Raw genomic sequence first — 22,157 nt, 5'->3', positions numbered from 1 at the left:
TATTCTCTAAAGTTATATCTGCACTCACAAGCCATAGTGCAGAAACAGGACAGATATAATCAAGCAATAAGCTAGTGAACAACTTTGACAAAATTTCTCTGTTTCCACCATCACTTTCATGTGAATAAACAGGAATAATCCAGTTATCAGGATTCATTGTTTATCTACCCATGAGACAGAAACCCTTACAGTCTTTCAATACTATTCAAACTTTGCACTATGCCATATTCTAATAAACTCAGTACTTTCAAGATGCTTTCAGCACTTACTGGTATTTAAAGTTATAAAGATTTTAATTAAGTATTTCAAAATGTAAAGATATTAGCAATATGTGTAGAAAGATTTACTTTGTTTATAGGTCTGAATGCTGTTAACTTCAAGGCAATAACATATTAGACAAAACTTGGGATATAAAGTTAGAAAATTTGGAGATGAGTGTCAACCTGGCCACCAGTTGGGTGATCCTTCTTCAATTTTTAGGTATACTTTATTCAACTATATATTATGTTGAAAATAATATTATTGTATTCTACACAACTCCAATTAGAAAACATTGTTACAGTGAAAGCTATTTGATTTGTTCAAATAAATGTGTTTTATACACTGAATAGCAATCATACTTTTTGCATAGTGATTATATTGATAATTCAAACTGCTTGAAAAGTAAAACAATAATATATTCAATTATTAATATTTTTAAAATATTTAATACATTTATGTGACCTAATTCATAACTGCAATTAGAAATTCCTTTCTGGGGGGGCGGAGCAAGATGGCCGAATAGGAACAGCTCCAGTCTCCAACTCCCAGCGCGAGCGACACAGAAGACCGGTGATTTCTGCATTTTCAACTGAGGTACTGGGGTCATCTCACTAGGGAGTGCCGGACAATCGGTGCTGGTCAGCTGCTGCAGCCTGACCAGCGAGAGCTGAAGCAGGGCGAGGCATCGCCTCACCTGGAAGTGCAAGGGGGAAGGGAATCCGTTTTCCTAGCAAGGGGAACTGAGACACACAACACCTGGAAAATCGGGTAACTCCCACCCCAATACTCCGCTTTAAGCAGACAGGCACACCAGGAGAATATATCCCACACCTGGCTGGGAGGGTCCCACGCCCACGGAGCCTCCCTCACTGCTAACACAGCAGTCTGCCGCGATCTATCCGCAAGGCAGCAGCGAGGCTGGGGGAGGGGCGCCCGCCATTGCTGAGGCTTAAGTAGGTAAACAAAGCCGCTGGGAAGCTCGAACTGGGTGGAGCTCACAGCAGCTCAAGGAAGCCTGCCTGTCTCTGTAGTCTCCACCTCTGGGGACAGCGCACAGCTGAAGACCAACGGGGGAAGCAGCGGGGGCCGGTGCAGACGCGAACAACTCTGTCTGACAGCTTTGGGGAGAGCCGTGGATCTCCCAACGCGGAGGTTGAGATCTGAAAACGGACAGACTGCCTGCTCAGGTGTGTCCCTGACCCCTGAGTAGCCTAGCTGGGAGACATCCCCCACTAGGGGCAGTCTGACACCCCACACCTCACAGGGTGGAGTACACCCCTGAGAGGAAACTTCCAAAGGAAGAATCAGACAGGTACACTCGCTGTTCAGCAATATTCTATCTTCGGCAACCTCTGCTGCTGATACCCAGGCAAACAGGGTCTGGAGTGGACCTCAAGCAATCTCCAACAGACCAACAGACAGTCCTTCTGACTGTCAGAAGGAAAACTATCAAACAGGAAGGACACCTATACCAAAACCCCATCAGTACGTCACCATCGTCAAAGACCGGAGACAGATAAAACCATAAAGATGGGGAAGAAGCAGGGCAGAAAAGCTGGAAATTCAAAAAATAAGAGGGCATCTCCCCCTGCAAAGGAGCGCAGCCCATCGCCAGCAACGGATCAAAGCTGGTCAGAGAATGACTTGGACGAGAGGAGAGAAGAAGGCTTCAGTCCATCAAACTTCTCAGAGCTAAAGGAGGAATTACGTACCCAGCAAAAGAAACTAAAAATCTTGAAAAAAGAGTGGAAGAATTGACAGCTAGACTAATTAATGCAGAGAAGATCATAAACAAAATGGCAGAGATGAAAACCATGACACGAGAAATATGTGACAAATGCACAAGCTTCAGTAACCGACTCGATCAACTGGAAGAAAGAGTATCAGCGATTGAGGATCAAATGAATGAAATGAAGTGAGAAGAGAAACCAAAAGAAAAAAGAAGAAAAAGAAATGAACAAAGCCTGCAAGAAGTATGGGATTATGTAAAAAGACCAAATCTACGTCTGATTGGGGTGCCTGAAAGTGAGGGGGAAAATGGAACCAAGTTGGAAAACACTCTTCAGGATATCATCCAGGAGAACTTCCCCAACCTAGTAGGGCAGGACAACATTAAAATTCAGGAAATACAGAGAACGCCACAAAGATACTCCTCCAGAAGAGCAACTCCAAGACACATAATTGCCAGATTCACCAAAGTTGAAATGAAGGAAAAAATCTTAAGGGCAGCCAGAGAGAAAGGTCGGGTTACCCACAAAGGGAAGCCCATCAGACTAACAGCAGATCTCTTGGCAGAAATTCTACAAGCCAGAAGAGAGTGGGGGCCAGTATTCAACGTTCTTAAAGAAAAGAATTTTAAACCCAGAATTTCATATCCAGCCAAACTAAGTTTCATCAGTGAAGGAGAAATAAAATCCTTTACAGATAAGCAAATGCTTAGAGATTTTGTCACCACCAGGCCTGCCTTACAAGAGACCCTGAAGGAAGCCCTAAACATGGAAAGGAACAACCGGTACCAGCCATTGCAAAAACATGCCAAAATGTAAAGACCATCGAGGCTAGGAAGAAACTGGATCAACTAACGAGCAAAATAACCAGCTAATATCATAATGACAGGATCAAGTTCACACATAACAATATTAACCTTAAATGTAAATGGACTAAACGGTCCAATTAAAAGACACAGACGGGCAAATTGAATAACGAGTCAAGACCAATCTATCTGCTGTATTCAGGAGACCCTTCTCACACATAGGCTCAAAATAAAGGGATGGAGGAAGACCTACCAAGCAAATGGAGAGCAAAAAAAAGCAGGGGTTGTAATCCTAGTCTCTGATAAAACAGACTTTAAACCATCAAGATCAAAAGAGACAAAGAAGGACATTACATAATGGTAAAGGGGTCAATTCAACAGGAAGAGCTAACTACCCTAAATATATATGTGCCCAATACAGGAGCACCCAGATTCATAAAGCAAGTCCTTAGAGACTTACAAAGAGACTTAGACTCCCATACAATAATAATGGGAGACTTCAACACCCCACTGTCAACATTAGAAAGATCAATGAGACAGAAAGTTAACAAGGATATCCAGGAATTGAACTCATCTCTGCACCAAGTGGACCTAACAGATATCTACAGAACTCTCCACCCCAAATGAACAGAATATACATTCTTCTCAGCACCACATCGCACCTATTTCAAAATTGACCACAGAGTTGGAAGTAAAGCACTCCTCAGCAAATGTAAAAGAACAGAAATAATAACAAACTGTCTCTCAGACCACAGTGAAATCAAACTAGGACTCAGGACTAAGAAAATCAATCAAAACCGCTCAACTACATGGAAACTGAACCCCTGCTCCTGAATGACTGCTGGGTACATAACGAAATGAAGGCAGAAATAAAGATGTTCTTTGAAACCAATGAGAACAAAGATACAACATACCAGAATCTCTGGGACACATTTAAAGCAGTGTGTAGAGGGAAATTTATAGCACTAAATGCCCACAAGAGAAAGCTGGAAAGGTCTAAAATTGACACCCTAACATCACAATTAAAAGAACTAGAAAAGCAAGAGCAAACACATTCAAAAGCTAGTAGAAGGCAAGAAATAACTAAGATCAGAGCAGAACTGAAGGAGATAGAGACACAAAAAACCCTCCAAAAAAATCAATGAATTCAGGAGCTGGTGTTTTGAAAAGATCAACAAAATTGAGAGACTGCTAGCAAGACTAATAAAGAAGAAAATAGAGAAGAATCAAATAGACACAATAAAAAATGATAAAAGGGATATCACCACCAACCCCACAGAAATACAAACTACCATCAGAGAATACTATAAACACCTCTATGCAAATAAACTAGAAGAAATAGATAATTTCCTGGACACTTACACTCTCCTAAGACTAAACCAGGAAGAAGTTGAATTCCTTAATAGACCAATAGCAGGCTCTGAAATTGAGGCAATAATTAATAGCCTAACAACCAAAAAAAGTCCAGGACCAGATGGATTCACAGCTGAATTCTACTGGAAGTACAAAGAGGAGCTGGTACCATTCCTTCTGAAACTATTCCAATCAATAGGAAAAGAAGGAATCCTCCCTAACTCATTTTATGAAGCCAACATCATCCTGATACCAAAGCCTGGCAGAGACACAACAAAAAAAGAGAATTTTAGACCAATATCCCTGATGAACATCGATGCAAAAATCCTCAATAAAATACTGGCAAACTGAATCCAGAACCACATCAAAAAGCTTATCCACCATGATCAAGTGGGCTTCATCCCTGGGATGCAAGACTGGTTCAACATACACAAATCAATAAGTGTAATCCAGCATATAAACAGAACCAAAGACAAAAACCACATGATTATCTCATTAGATGCAGAAAAGGCATTTGACAAAATTCAACAGCCCTTCATGCTAAAAACTCTCAATAAACTAGGTATTGATGGAAAGTATCTCAAAATAATAAGAGCTATTTATGACAAATCCACAGCCAATATCATCCTGAATGGGCAAAAACTGGAAGCATTCCCTTTGAAAACTGGCACAAGACAGGGATGCCCTCTCTCACCACTCCTATTAAACATAGTGTTGGAAGTTCTGGCTGGGGTAATCAGGCAAGAGAAAGAAATAAAGGGTATTCAATTAGGGAAAGAGGAAGTCAAATTGTCCCTGTTTGCAGATGACATGATTGTATATTTAGAAAACCCCATCATCTCAGCCCCAAATCTCCTTAAGCTGATAAGCAACTGCAGCAAAGTCTCAGGATACAAAATCAACGTGCAAAAATCACAAGCATTCTTATACACCAGTGACAGACAAACAGAGAGCCAAATCATGAATGAACTTCCATTTACAATTGCTTCAAAGAGAATAAAATACCTAGGAATCCAACTTACAAGGGATGTAAAGGACCTCTTAAAGGAGAACTACAAACCACTGCTCAGTGAAATAAAAGAGGACACAAACAAATGGAAGAACATACCATGCTCATGGATAGGAAGAATCAACATCATGAAAATGGCCATACTGCGCAAGGTAATTTATAGATTCAATGCCATTCCCATCAAGCTACCAATGACTTTCTTCACAGAATTGGAAAAAACTACTTTAAAGTTCATATGGATCCAAAAAAGAGCCCGCATTGCCAAGACAATCCTAAGTCAAAAGATCAAAGCTGGAGGCATCACGCTACCTGACTTCAAACTATACTACAAGGCTACAGTAACCAAAACAGCATGGTACTGGTACCAAAACAGAGATATAGACCAATGGAACAGAACAGAGCCCTCAGAAATAATACCACACATCTACAGCTATCTGATCTTTGACAAACCTGAGAAAAACAAGAAATAGGGAAAGGATTCACTATTTAATAAATGGTGCTGGGAAAATTGGCTAGCCATAAGTAGAAAGCTGAAACTAGATCCTTTCCTTGCTCCTTATACGGAAATTAATTCAAGATGGGTTAGAGACTTAAATGTTAGACCTAAAACCATAAAAACCCTAGAAGAAAAACTAGGTAATACCATTCAGGACATAGGCATGGGCAAGGACTTCATGTCTAAAACACCAAAAGCAACGGCAACAAAAGCCAAAATTGACAAATGGGATCTAATTAAACTAAAGAGCTTCTGCACAGCAAAAGAAACTACCATCAGAGTGAACAGGCAACCTACAGAATGGGAGAAAATTTTTGCAATCTACTCATCTGACAAAGGGCTAATATCCAGAACCTACAAAGAACTCAAATAAATTTACAAGAAAGAAACAAACAACCCCATCAGAAAGTGGGCAAAGGATATGAACAGACATTTCTCAAAAGAAGACATGCATACAGCCAACAGACACATGAAAAAATGCTCATCATCACTGGCTGTCAGAGAAATGCAAATCAAAACCACAATGAGATACCATCTCACACCAGTTAGAATGGCAATCATTAAAAAGTCAGGAAACAACAGGTGCTGGAGAGGATGTGGAGAAATAGGAACACTTTTACACTGTTGGTGGGATTGTAAACTGGTTCAACCATTGTGGAAAACAGTATGGCAATTCCTCAAGGATCTAGAACTAGAACTACCATATGACCCAGCCATCCCATTACTGGGTATATACCCAAAGGATTATAAATCATGCTGCTATAAAGACACATGCACACGTATGTTTATTGCGGCACTATTCACAATAGCAAAGACTTGGAATCAACCTAAATATCCATCAGTGACAGACCGGATTAAGAAAATGTGGCACATACACACCATGGAATACTATGCAGCCACAAAGAAGGATGAGTTTGTGTCCTTTGTAGGGACATGGATGCAGCTGGAAACCATCATTCTCAGCAAAGTATCACAAGAACAGAAAACCAAACACCGCATGTTCTCACTCATAGGTGGGAACTGAACAATGAGATCGCTTGGACTCTAGAAGGGGAACATCACGCACCGGGGCCTATTATGGGGAGCGGAGCCGGGGGAGGGATGGCATTGGGAGTTATACCTGATGTAAATGATGAGTTTATGGGTGCTGACGAGTTGATGGGTGCAGCACACCAACATGGCACATGTATACATATGTAACAAACCTGCACGTTATGCACGTGTACCCTAGAACTTAAAGTATAATAAAAAAATTAAAAAAAAAAAATAAATGCTTATCAAGTATGGTTAACCTCAACATGACTCTTCATCTTAAGACATTTTATTTCATAATAACCTTATTGCTATATAAATGTCTATATCAAACATTAAACAAGTAATTTGAGGCTTTTCAAAAAGAAATACAAATTGTTAATTTCTGATTTAAATTATAATTAGTATATATCCTCTATTGAATTATATTCAATAAAATATATGCAAAAAAAAACTTTTTAAAAAACTTGGCCGTGCGTGGTTGCTCACACCTGTAATCCCGGCACTTTGGGAGGCCGAGGCAGGCCGATCACGAGGTTGGGAGATCGAGACCATCCTGGCTAACATGGTGAAACCCCGTCTCTACTAAAAATACAAAAAGATTAGCCAGGCATGGTGGTGGGTGCCTGTAGTTCCAGCTACTCGGGAGGCTGAGGCAGGAGAATGGTGTGAACCTGGGAGGCGGAGCTTGCAGTGAGCGGAGATCGTGCCACTGCACTCCAGCCTGGGCGACAGAGCAAGACTCCGTCTCAAAAAAAAAAAAAAGAAAGAAAGAAAAACATAGACTCATCATTTGATGTGAAAAATGTACTGATGTTGAATGTCTTCAAAATGACTTCTAGCGAAAATGAAACCAACAAGGTTTTACTGCTTTAATGTGCTGTTCTCATCACAGGTTCATTTAGTCAGCAGCCACTTCGTCTCATGGATTCCCTGGAGGATGGGAATCACACTGCTGTGATGGAGTGCATCTTATTGTGCTTAACAGATGATCCAATCCTTGGAGTCATCCTCTTCATGATTATCCTATGCATCTACCTGGTGATCATATCTGGCAATCTCAGCACAATCATTCTTATCAGAATCTCTTCTCAGCTTCATCATCCTATGTACATTTTTCTGAGTCACTTGGCTTTTGTTGACATGGGCTATTCATCTTCTGTCACATCCAACATGCTTATGAACTTCCTCATGGAGAGAAATACAATCTCTTACCTTGGATGTGCCATCCAACTTAGTTCAGTGTTTTTCTTTGGCACAGTCAAATGCTTCCTTCCGGCTGCCATGGCCTATGATCGCTTTGTGGCAATTTGCAGCCCACTGCTTTATTCAACCAAAATGTCCACACAAGTCTGTGTTCAGCTACTCATAGTGGCTTATATAGGTGGTTTTCTTAACACTTCCTCCCCTACCTTTTCCTTCCTGTCTTTATTCTTCTGTGGACCAAATCAAGTCAATCATTTTTTCTGTGATTTTACTCCTTTACTTGAACTCTCCTGTTCTGATACGAGTATCCCTGCAGTCATTCCCTCATTTTCTACTGGCTCCATTATTGTGGTCACTGTGTGTGTCATAGCCCTCTCCTACATCTACATCCTCATCACCATCCTGAAGATGCACTTCACTGAGGGGCGCCACAAGGCCTTCTCCACCTGCACCTCCCACCTCACTGTGGTCACTCTGTTCTATGGGACCATTACATTCATTTATGTGATGCCCAAGTCTAGCTACTCAACTGACCAGAACAAGGTGGTGTCTGTGTTTTACACGGTGGTGAGGAACCCCCTGATCTACAGCCTCAGGAACAAGGAGATTATAGGGGCTCTGAAGACAGAGCTTAAAAATATTTACTAGTGATGTCTGTTCTTTTTTATAATGATTGACAAAGTAATATTCCATAAATAAAGTAACGAAAAGAAATTGAATGTCTGAAATATAGCTGGCCATACATCATTACCAGCATTGAGCTTTTGCTAGTAGTGGGTGGATTTTCAGCTATCAAATAGTAAATCAGAGGCACATAGTAAATTACCTCTATAAAATTAAGTTAAATTTATAATTTTAAAAAATCAAATGTGTTTATATGTTAAAAATACACAATCTACTGAAAATTCTTTTTAAGTTAGAATTTTTGAAAGAAGTTATCTGCTGTAATTAGACTTGAAGACATATGAACTAGAGACAAGTCATCTGCTCGCTACACACCTAACAGATACTGTTGATACAGGGGTAGGATAACTTTAGTAAACACTTTTGTTTATAAATGGGGAATACAGGAGTCATATAGCAATCACTGTCCCATAACATTTACAAAAATCAGCTGGATACAAATTGCCATTTTCCTGATCAGGGGCCAGTCATTGGTCCCTGTTAAATAGGTTCTTTCTCTCTTGGCTCTGCCCTCTGGGCTTTTGGTTCTATCCTCTGAATTATCCTTTCCTGTCCAGAAAACACACACACACACACACACACACACACACACACACACACACACACACACACAAAGATGTTATAGCTGAATAGTCTGGATAATCGAAGAGAATGTAATAAAGAGACTATAAAATTGTGGGCAGAACTTAGGAAAAGCTTCAAAGGTAATGCCATATTCCAGGGATAGTGATCTGCTGAAAACCTGGAGGGGCAAAAGATGTGGGCAGTTACTAGAACCTGGAGAGCTGTGATGAGAGAACCACCTGTCAGGAGATGTGGCATTTGGTGGAGGGTTACGGCCAACTCAGGTGACCCAAAAGGGGAAGAGCCAGAGAAGTACCTAAGCCTCAGTCTCCTCTGCCAGTGTCTCCCAGAAGCCACAGGCAAGGGAGTCTGTTGATGCATTCCACATAGGTCAACCTATGTCAAGGTGGAAATGGGTAGGCCACTGTGGTCAGAGAAGACTTATTCCACTGTGGTCAGTGGAATAAAACTAGAAATTAATTGCAAGAGGAATTTTGGAAATGATCCAAATACGTGGAAATTAAGCAATATGCTCCTGAATGACCAGTGGGTCAATGAAGAAATTAAGAAAGAAATTCAGAAATTTCTTGAAACAAATGATAATGGAAACACAACCCACCAAAATTTATGAGATATAGCAAAAGCACTACTAAGAGGGAAGTTTATAGCTATAACTGCCTACATCAAAAAAGAGAAAAAACTTCAAATAAACAATGTAGTGATGAATCTTAAAGAACTACAAAAGCAAGAGCAAGCCAAATGGGAAAGTAGAAGAAAAGAAATAATAATAATTAAAGCAGAAATAAATGAAATTGAAATGAAGAAAACAATACAAAAGATCAATGAAACAAAAAATTTGTTTTCTGAAAAGTTAACTACGGCCTCTACCTCCTGACTTCCAGTGATCCTCCTATGTCAGTCTCCTAAGTAGCTGGGACTACAGGTATGCACTACCAGACTGGGATGATTTTTAAATTTTTTGTAGAGATGAGGTTTTACCATGTTGCCCAGACAGGTCTCAAACTCCTGGTCTCGAGCAATCTGCCTGCCGTGGACTCCCAATGTTTGCTTTAATAGGTGCAAAGTCTCACTCTGTCACCCAGGCTGGAGTGCAGTGGTATGGTCATAGTTGTGCAGCTGTGACCTCCTGGGTCCAAGTGATATTCCTGCTTCAGCTTCGCAAGTATCTGGGACCACAGGTGTGCACCACCACACCTGACTAACAAAATGTGTATTCCATACAATGGAATATTATTCAACCTTTAAAAAGAATGAAATTCTGATGCATGCTACAACATGGATGAACCTTAAAAACATTATGTTAAGTGAAAGAAGCCAGTCGCAAAAGACCACATGTTATAAGATCCCATTCATATAAAATGTCTAGAATAGGAAAATCCATAGGTATGGGAAGATTTGTGTTTGCCAGGGGCTGGCAGGAGGTTGGTATTGAAAGATGGGAAGTGACTGTTAATAGATACAGGGCTTTTTGGAGTGATACAAATATTCTTAAATTACATAGTGGTGATGATTGCACAAGTGTGAATAAACTAAGTACCACTGAATTATTTAAAAGGCAAAAAAAGAAAATGAGGTACACATACATGATGGAGTACTATTCAGCCATGAAAAAGAATGAGATCCTGTCATTTGCAACAACACGAATGGGGCTGGAGATCACCATGTTAAGTGAAATTATCCAGGCACAGAAAGAGAAACATTTCATGTTCTCACTTATTTGTGGGAGTTAAAAATCAAAACAATTGAACTCATGGACATAGAGAGTAGAAGGATGGTTACCAGAGGCTGGGGGAGTGGTGGAGGTCTGGTGGTGAGGTGGTGATGGTTAATGCATACAAAAAAAAAAAAAATAGAAAGAATGAATAAGACATACTATTTGATAGCACAAAAGGATGACTATAGTCAGCGATAACTCAGAGTGTAACTGGGTTATTTGTAATACAAAAGATAAATGCTTGAGGGAATGGATACCCCATTCTCCATGATATGATTATTTCACATTGCATGTCTGAATCAAAACATCTCATGTAGCCTATAAATATATATGCACCTACTATGTACCCCCAAAATTAAATAATTAAAAATAAGCTATTCTCCAATGTACTCAAGGAGATAAGTACAAGGATGTTTATAATGGCATTGAAAGATATCTCATCAGAAGACATCTCTTGATTTTTACTCTCTCATCCTACTGTGTTATATCTACTTCTGCCCCTTTGTTTCCATTCTTAGTAAATGAGATCTATTCCATTCTTAGTAAATGAGATCTCTATTCACTCAATCAGGCCATAAAATGTGGAATAATCCTTGATACCTTTTTTTCACACTTGCTCCTTTTCCTGGGGTAAAAGATCCCATCCTATTTAAAATAATTGAAATGGAGGGTTCCAGGGTGACTAAATATATAATGGGAATAGGCAGCTGGAAAAGTGGCTATCTCTGTGGAATAAATATCTTGCATATTTTGCAGATCCCTCCAATACGCATATTCTACACACACACACACACACACACACACATTTCAATACTAAAGGAGTGCTCGAAACAATAAGAACCAGGTATTATTTTTAGGGACTAAGTATTAATTAGATATGAACTGAAGAGTTAGGGATACAAATTTTAGTGACTAACACATAGAGTGAATTAGGAAATTAGATTTAAATAATGGATCAGCATTATAAACAATGTTCCCTGGCTATGAATGAAATACATGATACCAGGATAGGGGAAGATATCCTAGACATATCAACATTCACAGTTACTTTAATTTGAGGATAAAGTAATTTCTCAGAATAATTTATTTTTTCTTCTTCAAGATAGTCAATCTGTAAGGAGTTGAACATACAATAATCAAAACCATATTCTTAGTCAACCACACTATTACATTTTAGCCTTAGATACATCATTGATGCCACATGTGAATTATCTCAATGGACTGTCATATGAAATTTTACTAGAATTGAGTATGAATTCTCAAGTTCTGACATCTTAACTAGGCATAGGACATTAATAAGATTATTGCTTAGACATAGACCCAAATCAGAAATGAACTTTCTGTTTCAAAAAACATAGATGTATAAAAGACAGAAATAAATTAGAGTAGGTACACAAGTGCTCATATAGCATGTCAAGAAAAGTGGTATGTGGAAATACGGACTTTTGTCAGTTTCCAGCTCTGCCCCTTGTGGTGCAGAACCTTAAGCAAGTTAAATACAATCTTGGATCTTCAGTTTTATTACTTTACAAAGAGAGTATTACTATATACTTCACAATTGTCTTGTTTTAAATTTTGTCATGTATATAAAAACACCAAGATCTGTTTTTGCTTAGCAATTGAAAATTTCTTTGATGTAACTGATTTAAATCCCAGTTTCTTAACTACTGAAAATTTCCTTGGTGAAACTGACAAGTATTTCTGTATCTGTGACCCAGGGCAAATATTGTCCATTGATGCATACTTCAACAGTAGGTATGGAATCTAGGCAATTTTCACTGTGCAATAAAATTATGCTTATGCAAAGTTTGATACACTTGGGATATATCACCTTAAGTATATTATCTGTCTGGGGAAATTACACTGACAATTCACAGCAATTGAAAATTGCATGTATACATAATCATGTCAAAGTGTGTGTCTAAAGTATTTTCTAAATTATCAGGGGTTCCATTTATCCTTTCATTTCATATTCCAAAAAGGAATCATTGCTTTTGGCTGTCATTTTAGTTCTTAAAAAATTATTTTAGATCTATATATACTTTGATGAGAACCTCACTGTGACTAACGAATGATCCAAGAGAAAGACTTTAATGAGTAAAAATTGCCCAGATTCCATCAGGGAGAATAAATTGCTCCTAACACTTCCCACAGTAGCATTTTATTCATATTACTTGAACAAGACCTATAACATTTTAAAATCTTCCTTAAATTATTTGTTTTTAAGGAAGTTTTATCTTTAAGATTTTATAGAAGAAATAATATGTCTGAAGTTGGCTCAAAGCAATCAAATGCTAAGTAAAGGAACTTGTGGAGCTATAGATTTTATATATTTTTGTGTATATTTTTAAATGACAAAAAATTATTTTAAAATATCTAAGTATGCTAAAAAGTTATGCAAGAATGTTCTTTACATATCTTACTACTGTGAACATTTGAAAGTGCCTGAATGTCCATTAAATTTAATATGTTACCTTCAAAGTTTGTAATGCTATGAAACTATTAAAAAAATGAAATTGATTTATATGTATTCCACAAAATATTAAGACAAAAAGCAAGTTACAGAAAGTATAAATTATGTGTTTAATAAATATTTTTGTTAAGGGACATTGTGGCTGCTGTTTTTAACAGCAAAATATGTATTTTTGTTTTAAACAATAGTAAAATATGTGAATTGCTAAAATTTCAAAATTTTTATTTTAACTTCCATAATCATTAACTATTTCCCTTTAATGCCTGCCTTTTCTTGTCTTATGAAATATGTTTTTATGAACATAATAATCTCCATTATCTATTTAAAAATTTAATTATAATTTATATTATGAATAAATTTTTCTTTGAGTATAAGTTCTATTTTGTTTCCCTTTTATGAATTGCTGTTTTTCAACTGTTGTGTAACTATCAATTTTGAGCTCATCTTTGCTGCTTGATATTTTCTGCTTTATTGCCTACAACCTCTGCTTATAGGGGAAAATGTAGAAGCATCAATTTTCTTATAGATTTTAGCTAAAGTTGGAAAAGAGCAGGACATACAGTCAGGAAGTGTGCTATTGTCTGGTCTTCTGTGCTTGACTCCTTTCCTCCAGAGTGCTGATGAGGCTTGGGTAACATAATCCTGTCACTGATGCTTGGTGATTAGGAGGAGATGTGATACATGAGCTTGGTAAGCACTTTGGGAGGACAAACAGGAAGGATAGCTTGAAGCCAGCAGTTCAAGATCAGCCTGGGTAGCATAGCAAGACCACATTTCTACAATAAAAATAATAATAATAAATAAAGGCAGAGCTTGGTAAAGCAGTCTAGCTGCTCCCACTGAAGCACCACAGCTAAACCATCTGTTGGTTGCCCTGATATCCTTTCAGCTTCTGAAGGGTTAGTGAACATTCCTGGTGTTAGGCTCACTGGTTTTTGACATTATTCTTTTATAGACACACATACACATTCTGGATATATTTTCCTTTCTTCTGATTGTACTTCTCTGTGTTTTTAAGATATTTCTCATTGATCTGGGAACATAACTCACTTATTTATCATTTAAAACATATCTATTTTTAAAATATATATGCATAGTATATGTACATATATGTGTTTCTAGAATTAAGTTTGCTCTAAGTTTGTGTATGTTGATACACAAAATAAGAAGATTATATAATGTTCCAACACTATATATAAATTCTTAGGTTTGTTGTAGTGTTGAAGGTTATTGCATGTGCTCTTTCCTGTTAAACCTGAAGTCTTTCAAAAACTGATGTATATTTTAAAATATTTACATAATTATAAAGGAAAAACATTGAAAGAGAAATAAATTTATAATACTATTTTCCTTCCACAAGATTTACAATTGGTTAGTTAGAAATGCAGAGACAATATATTACTACTTTATAAATCTCTGTGTAGAATAAACATGCACATCCAAAAATTTCTCAAGGTCTTCTCAGATTTTTAATTTATTTTAAAATAAAGTTTGTTAATTTACATTACAGTAGAACATAAAACATTTCCTATAGTTTAAAAAATGTACTGTTGTAAAGTTCTGCATAAGATTAAATAAAAATTAATCTACTTCTATGTCATGTAAGTCATTTGCATAGTTTGTTTTCTCTCATTCTTTTTAATCATGTTGGCCAAGCTTTTTCTATTTGTCAAAACATGCTATAATGGAGTAGCTTTTATCAGTATGATACTCCTGCCAAAAATACATATGTGCTTGCTAAAACTAAAGATAAAAAACTGTTTTAAGGCATTAGAAAGCAACCAATGCAAAAAGGCTTTGGAGAAGCCAAAGTCTTAGAAAAAGAGAAAAACAGATTGCAGTGAACTTGAGATTCTCTGTCACATTTCCTCACAGCCTGAGACTGAGAGACAAAGCAGAAAGTAGTGATTCTGAGTTGACAGGCTCATGGGAGAAAGTAGATAAAAATTAGTTTAATAATACTATGGCTAGAAGAAGAGGAGAAACTAACACCCAAGAGAAATGAATATCAAAGCGAGGTAAGCCTTTATGTTCTGAAGGCAGTTGCAGATTCTGAAGCTACACAAAGGGGAAGGTTAAGAAAATTTTAAAAATCATGTATGAAACTAAATAGATAATTAGAGATTTAAGAAATCTTATGAAGCTGAGAATACAAAAGTTAAATTTCAGAGCCTGTCAAAGAGACACCCTTGTAGAAATATCAAGCATTCCATTGGGATTCCTCAAAGAATCTCAGTTCAGCAGAGAAGCTAAATCTATAAAAAAAAAAAATGAAATAAGCAATAACTGAAATTGAGGACTCAGTAGATGAATTGAACAGCAGATGACACACAATAAAGGGAGGATTAGTGAACTGTAATAAAGGTCAGTGGAAAATATATAGTTAGAAATGTGAAGAGAAAACAGAATGTGAGGGAAAGAGCATAAGACATGTTTTTTTTAAATTAATTAATTAATTAATTAATTAACTTGTTTTTTGAGACGGAGTCTTGCTCTGTCACCCAGGCTGGAGTGCAGTGGTACAATCTCAGTTCACTGCAAGCTCTGCCTCCCAGGTTCACGCCATTCTCCTGCCTCAGCCTCATGAGTAGCTGGGACTACAGGCACCTGTCACCACACCCAGCTAATTTTTTTTTTGTATTTTTAGCAGAGACCGGGTTTCATCATGTTAGCCAGGATGGTCTTGATCTCCTGACCTTGTGATCTGCCCACCTTGGCCTCCTAAAGTGCTGGGATTACAAGCATGAGTCACCGCACCTAGCCAGTATGTTAAAATTTGTACAAAACTCTAATATACATAGAATTAGAGTTCCAAAAGGAAAGGAAAAGAAAAGAAATAATGCGAAAAAATATATAAATTTAGAATTTTGAAATAAACAAATTTGGGGACATTAAAATAAATCAACTCATAGATTCACAAAACACCACTAAAACCAATTAAGATGAACACAAAGAAAACCAAATTTACATTTCAGTCAAACTATTAAAAATGAAAGACAAAGAATAACTTAATCTTAAAAGGAAAGGAGGAAAAACATATTACTTTCAAAAGAGTAATAATAAAACAAATGATTTCTGAATAGAATCCATAGAAACCAGAAAACAATATAATTACATAGTTAGGTTGCCAAAAGATAAAAGCCTTCCAACTTAGAATTCTATACCCAGTAAAAATGTCCTTTAAAATTATGCCAAAATAAAACATTGTGAGACAGACAAACCTTGGAGAATTTGTGGCCAGCATAACTGTACTAAAAGAAAATACTTAAGGAATTTATTCAGGCAGAAGGAAATTATTTCTATAGAAAACATGTAAAAACAATAATGAATGAAGACTAGTTGAAAAAATAAATCTAAATGTATAAGTATATAAAAGTGCTATTTCTAGGTAATTATTTGTAAGAAATAAACATCAAAGTCATCTGGCTTATATATATTTATAAAATATATGAAAATTAAAAATAAAAATGATAGAAAATATATGCAATGTAAATTGTAACCCCCCAAAAGCTGGAATAGTTATACCAATGGCCTATAAGGCAATATATAGTTATAGAGATGAAGGGGAGCATTTATATTGATAAAATATTTAATCATTCAGAGAAACATATGTAGATTTATTTGTACAAAGCAACAAAGCTTCAAAATATAGAAATCATAAAAACTGATGGAATTAAAGGAAAATTTTGTTCAAAAAGATAATTGTACACTTTTCACAAAGCTCATAACTGACAGAAACTGACAAAACTCAGTAAGAATGTAGAAGATTTGAAATCTGCAGTTAAATTTAATCCCATTGGAATGTATGTAATACTACATCAAATACCAGCGTAATACATTTGTTATAATTACACATGAAACATTTTTTAAAAAACTGATTGTATATGGAGCCACAAATCGAGTTTCATGTTTTTTTAGGTCTTTAAATCTTTTAGAACACGTTCTCTGGCAAAAGTGTAACTTAAAACAGTCCCAACATTTTGGGAAATAAGCAATTCATTTGTTAACGATACAAAAGTTAAACAAGAAATCATGATAAAAATCAGATTTGTTCAATTAAATAATTAAAATATAGCACATTAAATCAGATAAGGTAATGATGAGAAGGAAATTTATAGCCATCTTTTACAGGATATATTGAAAAATAGAGGCTGAAAACAATGATCTAAGTCTTTTTCTCAAGAGTTTAGATAACAAACACTAAATTAAACCCAAAGAAATAAAGATGAAGATAATAAAGACATATAAAAATGTATGAAATAGAAAATTCATGTACAATACAGAAAAACACAAGTCAAAAATTTCATTACTTGAAAATGCTAATAGTATTGATAAACATCTAATAAGACATTAATAAAAATATAGGAATTGCAAACATCGGGAATGAAAAGGTGACATTGCTGATTTTAAATAATATAAGTAAAAAGATATAATTTTAAAGCATAAATGAACAGGTAAACTATTATGAAGAACATCTTACCAAAAATGACATTAGAAAGCAATTGAAAAACTAAGTATTTGTTAAAGAAAATGAGCCTTGTGGGGAAAAACTTTTCCACAAAAGTGGAAGGCCCAGATGGCTGCAATGTTGATTGCCTTCAAATATTTAGGACATAAATAGCATCAATCCTGTAAAAAATTCTTCTGAGAAAAGGCATCAAAGAAACTTTTTCCAAATCATGCTTATGTTTTGATACCCCAACCTGAAAATTTCATTTCAAGAGTGAAAAACCACAGGCAAAACTCTCTCATGAACGTAGGTGAAAATATGCTAAATAAAATATCAAATCAACTCCAGTAATAACAAAATGGATAAAAAAGCAACTCAAGTTGGATTTTTTTTTTTCCAGGAAATCTAGGTTGATTTAACATTTATAAAATAATCAAAGTGGGACTTGCATCTCTGAATTAGGATGTAGAAGGACGTGAAAAACCTTTGATCACATGGTAACAAGAAAAACCTAGACAACATGAAAATCACATGTGTATATGCAATGAACCAAGAATAAAGGATTCGTGAAAGCCTAATGGACACCTTTCCACACAGGTGAGCAGAGAACTGTAGCAGGTTGCATATCTGAGGCAGGTGCATGGTCTGGCCCACCACACACTGAGACTAAAGGGATGAGAAGGAATCAGTCAGTCCTTGGGTGACAGTGTGGACTTCCTGGACAGAGAGAAATTTAGAAGAAATCCAAATGCAAAAATAAATCATTTCACCCACTAATACCCTTAAATTTACCTAGAAAGCAGCAGTGGAGGAGGAGCTGGTAACAAGAGAGCAATCCCATAGTTCCATACATTTTTACAGTGAATGAATTTGTGTGTGTGCGTGGGGGGTGTTGAATTTATAGATGAAATAAAAAAGAGCCATAAAATTATAGCCTAACTCTGAATTTCAAAGGTATAAAGCATCTAGAAAATAACATGAGAGAACATCTTTGTGACTTTAGATTAGGGAAAGATTTCTCAAACTTGTCACCAAAGCATTAAACATTAAAGAAAAGATCATTAAATCAGACTTCATTAAAATTAAAAACTTTTTTCATCAAAAGATATAAATAAGAGCAACATGGCAAACTTCACAATGGGAATATACCTTGAAAATATACAAATCTGACAAAGGATTCATGATAGAGTATAAGAACAAATCAAAAAGAAAAGTGAGAATAAAATTGGCAAAAGACCTGAAAAGACACTACACAAAAGAGGATATAAAAGTGGCTGATAAATATATTTATTTAAATGTCTAACATAAGAGGTCCAAAGTGATTAATGTCAACACTGCCTGATTATTTCATTGTAAAAACTGGTGTCAGTTCCTGGATTCGATGGTGTTACCCTTCTCAAAAACCATAGGTAAATAATTTCATCGTCTAGAGTGCTGAGTGACCAGGACTTCTTTAAACTTGTTTCTTCCATAGGTTGTCTTCAGATCCCTGACTGTTTGCAAAGCATTATGCTTCCACCAACTTACATGCCATAAACATTGAATTGAGGGTAAATTATCATCCATTCTTGCTCTAGGATTCATGTGACACACATCATTTTTGTAATAATTGGAAAACCACATTTTAATTTTTAAGAAGGATTAATCAGAAACTATTACAGAGGAGGTTCTGGAGGTGGGGAGGCCATTCAGGAGGCTAAAAACTGGTATCCAGACTCAATCATAAACAGCTAAAGTAAACCAGTGACAGAAGTAGTGACCATGAACACCTTCTTAACACATACTATGAAGAAGAATGACAGTTGTATTCCAGGCCTGCATCAACCTGGGTGCTTCAGTCAATAATGTTATACCCTGGAAACACCAACTGGCTTGCTGAAGGAAAGTTCCACTGTGCCCTAGGCCCCTCTTCACCACAGTTACCCAGTAATTTTTCCTACAGCTCAAAGGCTTGCCTGGTAAGCCTTCAGACTTCCTTCTGTGTTATCTGGAATGAGTCTCATGGTGGCAAAACTGAAATAAATTATTTTTGTCTCAATTAGATTAGATGGGAATAAAACATTCCCAAGACTTCAGCATCTCTATTTCCAAAGATTATGAGAATAACATAAAACAGAAGCCAAGTCTTTCAGAGAAAGTGACCTGGGATGCCAACACTAATATCAATTGCATTTCCACTGAGTGCGTGATGCTTTCCAGAATGCTAATTTATAAGATGACATTAAAAATATATATTACTTAATTGAAGAAAAACACACACCCTTTAATCATAGACTCCTTAAATAATGGAAAAATAGGAGAAGAAAAACTATATTCTCGAGGTATCCTAACTCTGAAATAGACACATTTGATTTGAACCAATCATACTTTCATGGAAATGATGTACTGTTTTTGTGACTCTAGAAAATTATAACTTAAAGTGGACATTAATAGCACACTGGCATTGTATATTTAAGATAGTTCTTCACATAAAATAAAGCTAATGGACAATATAAATATCTATCACATATGTTCCCAAAACTATTATTTATGCAATTTCTGGATTCACATTGGATTTCTTTCAAAATTAGAAATTTATTCTTGCCATCAATTTTCTCATGGCCTCTTTCACCATCTTGTTCTTCAGACTGTAGATGAGGGGGTTCAGCATGGGATTTATCACTGTGTAGAACACAGACATTACTTTAATATGGTCAGCTGAGTGGTTTGACTGTAGTAAAACACAATAGAATGTAACCACTCCATTAAAAAAGCAACTGCAGTGAGATGGGAGGTGCAAGTTAGAGAAAGCCTTGTGCCTCCCTTCAGTGGAGTACATCTTCATGATCAAATGCAGGATGTATAGATATGAGATAACCATAATGAACAGTGGGATTATAATGATTGACCCAGTTGAGATGGCAGGAAATATTTCAGCAATGTAAATGTGGGGACAAGAAAGCTTCACAGCTGGTGAGAGGTCACAGAAGAAATGGTTGATTTGATTTGGTCTGCAGAAAGTCATGCTCAATAAACAACTGGTAAATGATAAAGCATTCACACACACACCCAGATAGGAAGCAACCACTAAAATGATGCAGACCCTGGGAAATATGTATGTGGAATAGGGAAGTGGGAGCAGATGGCCACATAGCGATCATAGGCCATGGGAGACAGCAGGAAGCACTTGACTGTCCCAAAGGTAACATCAGAGATAAGCTGGCTGTGTGGCCAGCAACAGGGATAGTAGTTCTCTTTCTTAGGGAACTCACAATCATGATAGGCATGACTGACGTGGAAAACCTGATTGAATAACGGCAAGGCAAATCAACTCGATTGAACAAGGGCAAAATGGCTGAGCAAGAGGTACATTGGGGTGTGAAGCTGAAGGCTTCCTTGAATTAACATGATTATGTTGATATTGCCCACTATGGTAACTATCATGGAAGTCCGTGTGAAGAAACCACCAAACAGGCTTTGTGTGAGCAATAAAGCTTTTTAATCACCTGGGTGCACATGGGCTGAGTCTGAAAAGAGAGTCAGCGAAGGGAGATGGGGTGGGGCCATTTTATAGGATTTGGGTAGGTAAAAGAAAATTACAGTCAAAGGGGGTTGTTCTCTGGCAAGCAGGGGTGGGGGGCCACAAGGTGCTCAGTGGGGGAGCTTTTGAGCCAGGATGAGCCAGGAAAAGGAATTTCACAAGGTAATGTCATCAGTTAAGGCAGGAACAGCCATTTTCACTTCTTTTGTGGTGGAAGGTCATCAGTTAAGGCAGGAACCGGCCATCTGGATGTGCATGTGTAGGTCACAGGGGATATGATGGCTTAGCTTTGACTCAGAGGCCTGACATTCCTGTCTTCTTATATTAATAAGAAAAATACAACAAAATAGTGTTGAAGTGTTGGGGTGGCTAAAATTTTTGGGGGTGGTATGGAGAGATAATGGGCGATGTTTCTCAGGGCTGCTTCAAGCAGGATTAGGGGTGGCAGGGGAACCTAGAGTGGGAGAGATTATGCTGAAGGAAGATTTTGTGGTAAGAGGTGATAATGTAGGGTTGTTAGAAGGAGCATGTGTCATATAGAATGATTGGTGATGACCTGGATGCGGTTTTGTAAGAATTGAAAAACTAAATGGAAGATGCAAGGTCTGAATAAGAGAAGGAGATAAAACAGGTATTAAAGGACTAAGAATTGGGAGTGTTGGGGTCCGCGTGTTTCCTAAACAAAGGAATGAACACACAAGACAACACAAGACAAGACAAACATGGCGGCCGCTTCGAACGACACGCTCCACTTTATTTTATACAGTTGTTTGTGGAATGTTACCAAGTCACAAGACACATTGTTGTTTTTCTGACCTTTCCCCGACTTTCTGGATTTTCA

General features: G+C 36.9%; 1 protein-coding gene across 1 annotated transcript; it reads left to right on the top strand.

Annotated features, from left to right (window-relative positions):
* Positions 1–7,608: 7,608 nt before the first annotated feature.
* LOC104678189 (olfactory receptor 502-like) lies at positions 7,609–8,538 on the top strand. Its single transcript, XM_030918938.1, has one exon. It carries the CDS (start codon positions 7,609–7,611, stop codon positions 8,536–8,538), a length of 930 nt encoding a protein of 309 aa, XP_030774798.1.
* The last annotated feature ends 13,619 nt before the right edge of the window (positions 8,539–22,157 follow it).

Source organism: Rhinopithecus roxellana, chromosome 15, assembly GCF_007565055.1.
Source record: "Rhinopithecus roxellana isolate Shanxi Qingling chromosome 15, ASM756505v1, whole genome shotgun sequence".
In the NCBI taxonomy this organism is placed as follows: domain Eukaryota; kingdom Metazoa; phylum Chordata; class Mammalia; order Primates; family Cercopithecidae; genus Rhinopithecus; species Rhinopithecus roxellana.
This window is presented reverse-complemented; position numbering and strand designations above follow the sequence as displayed.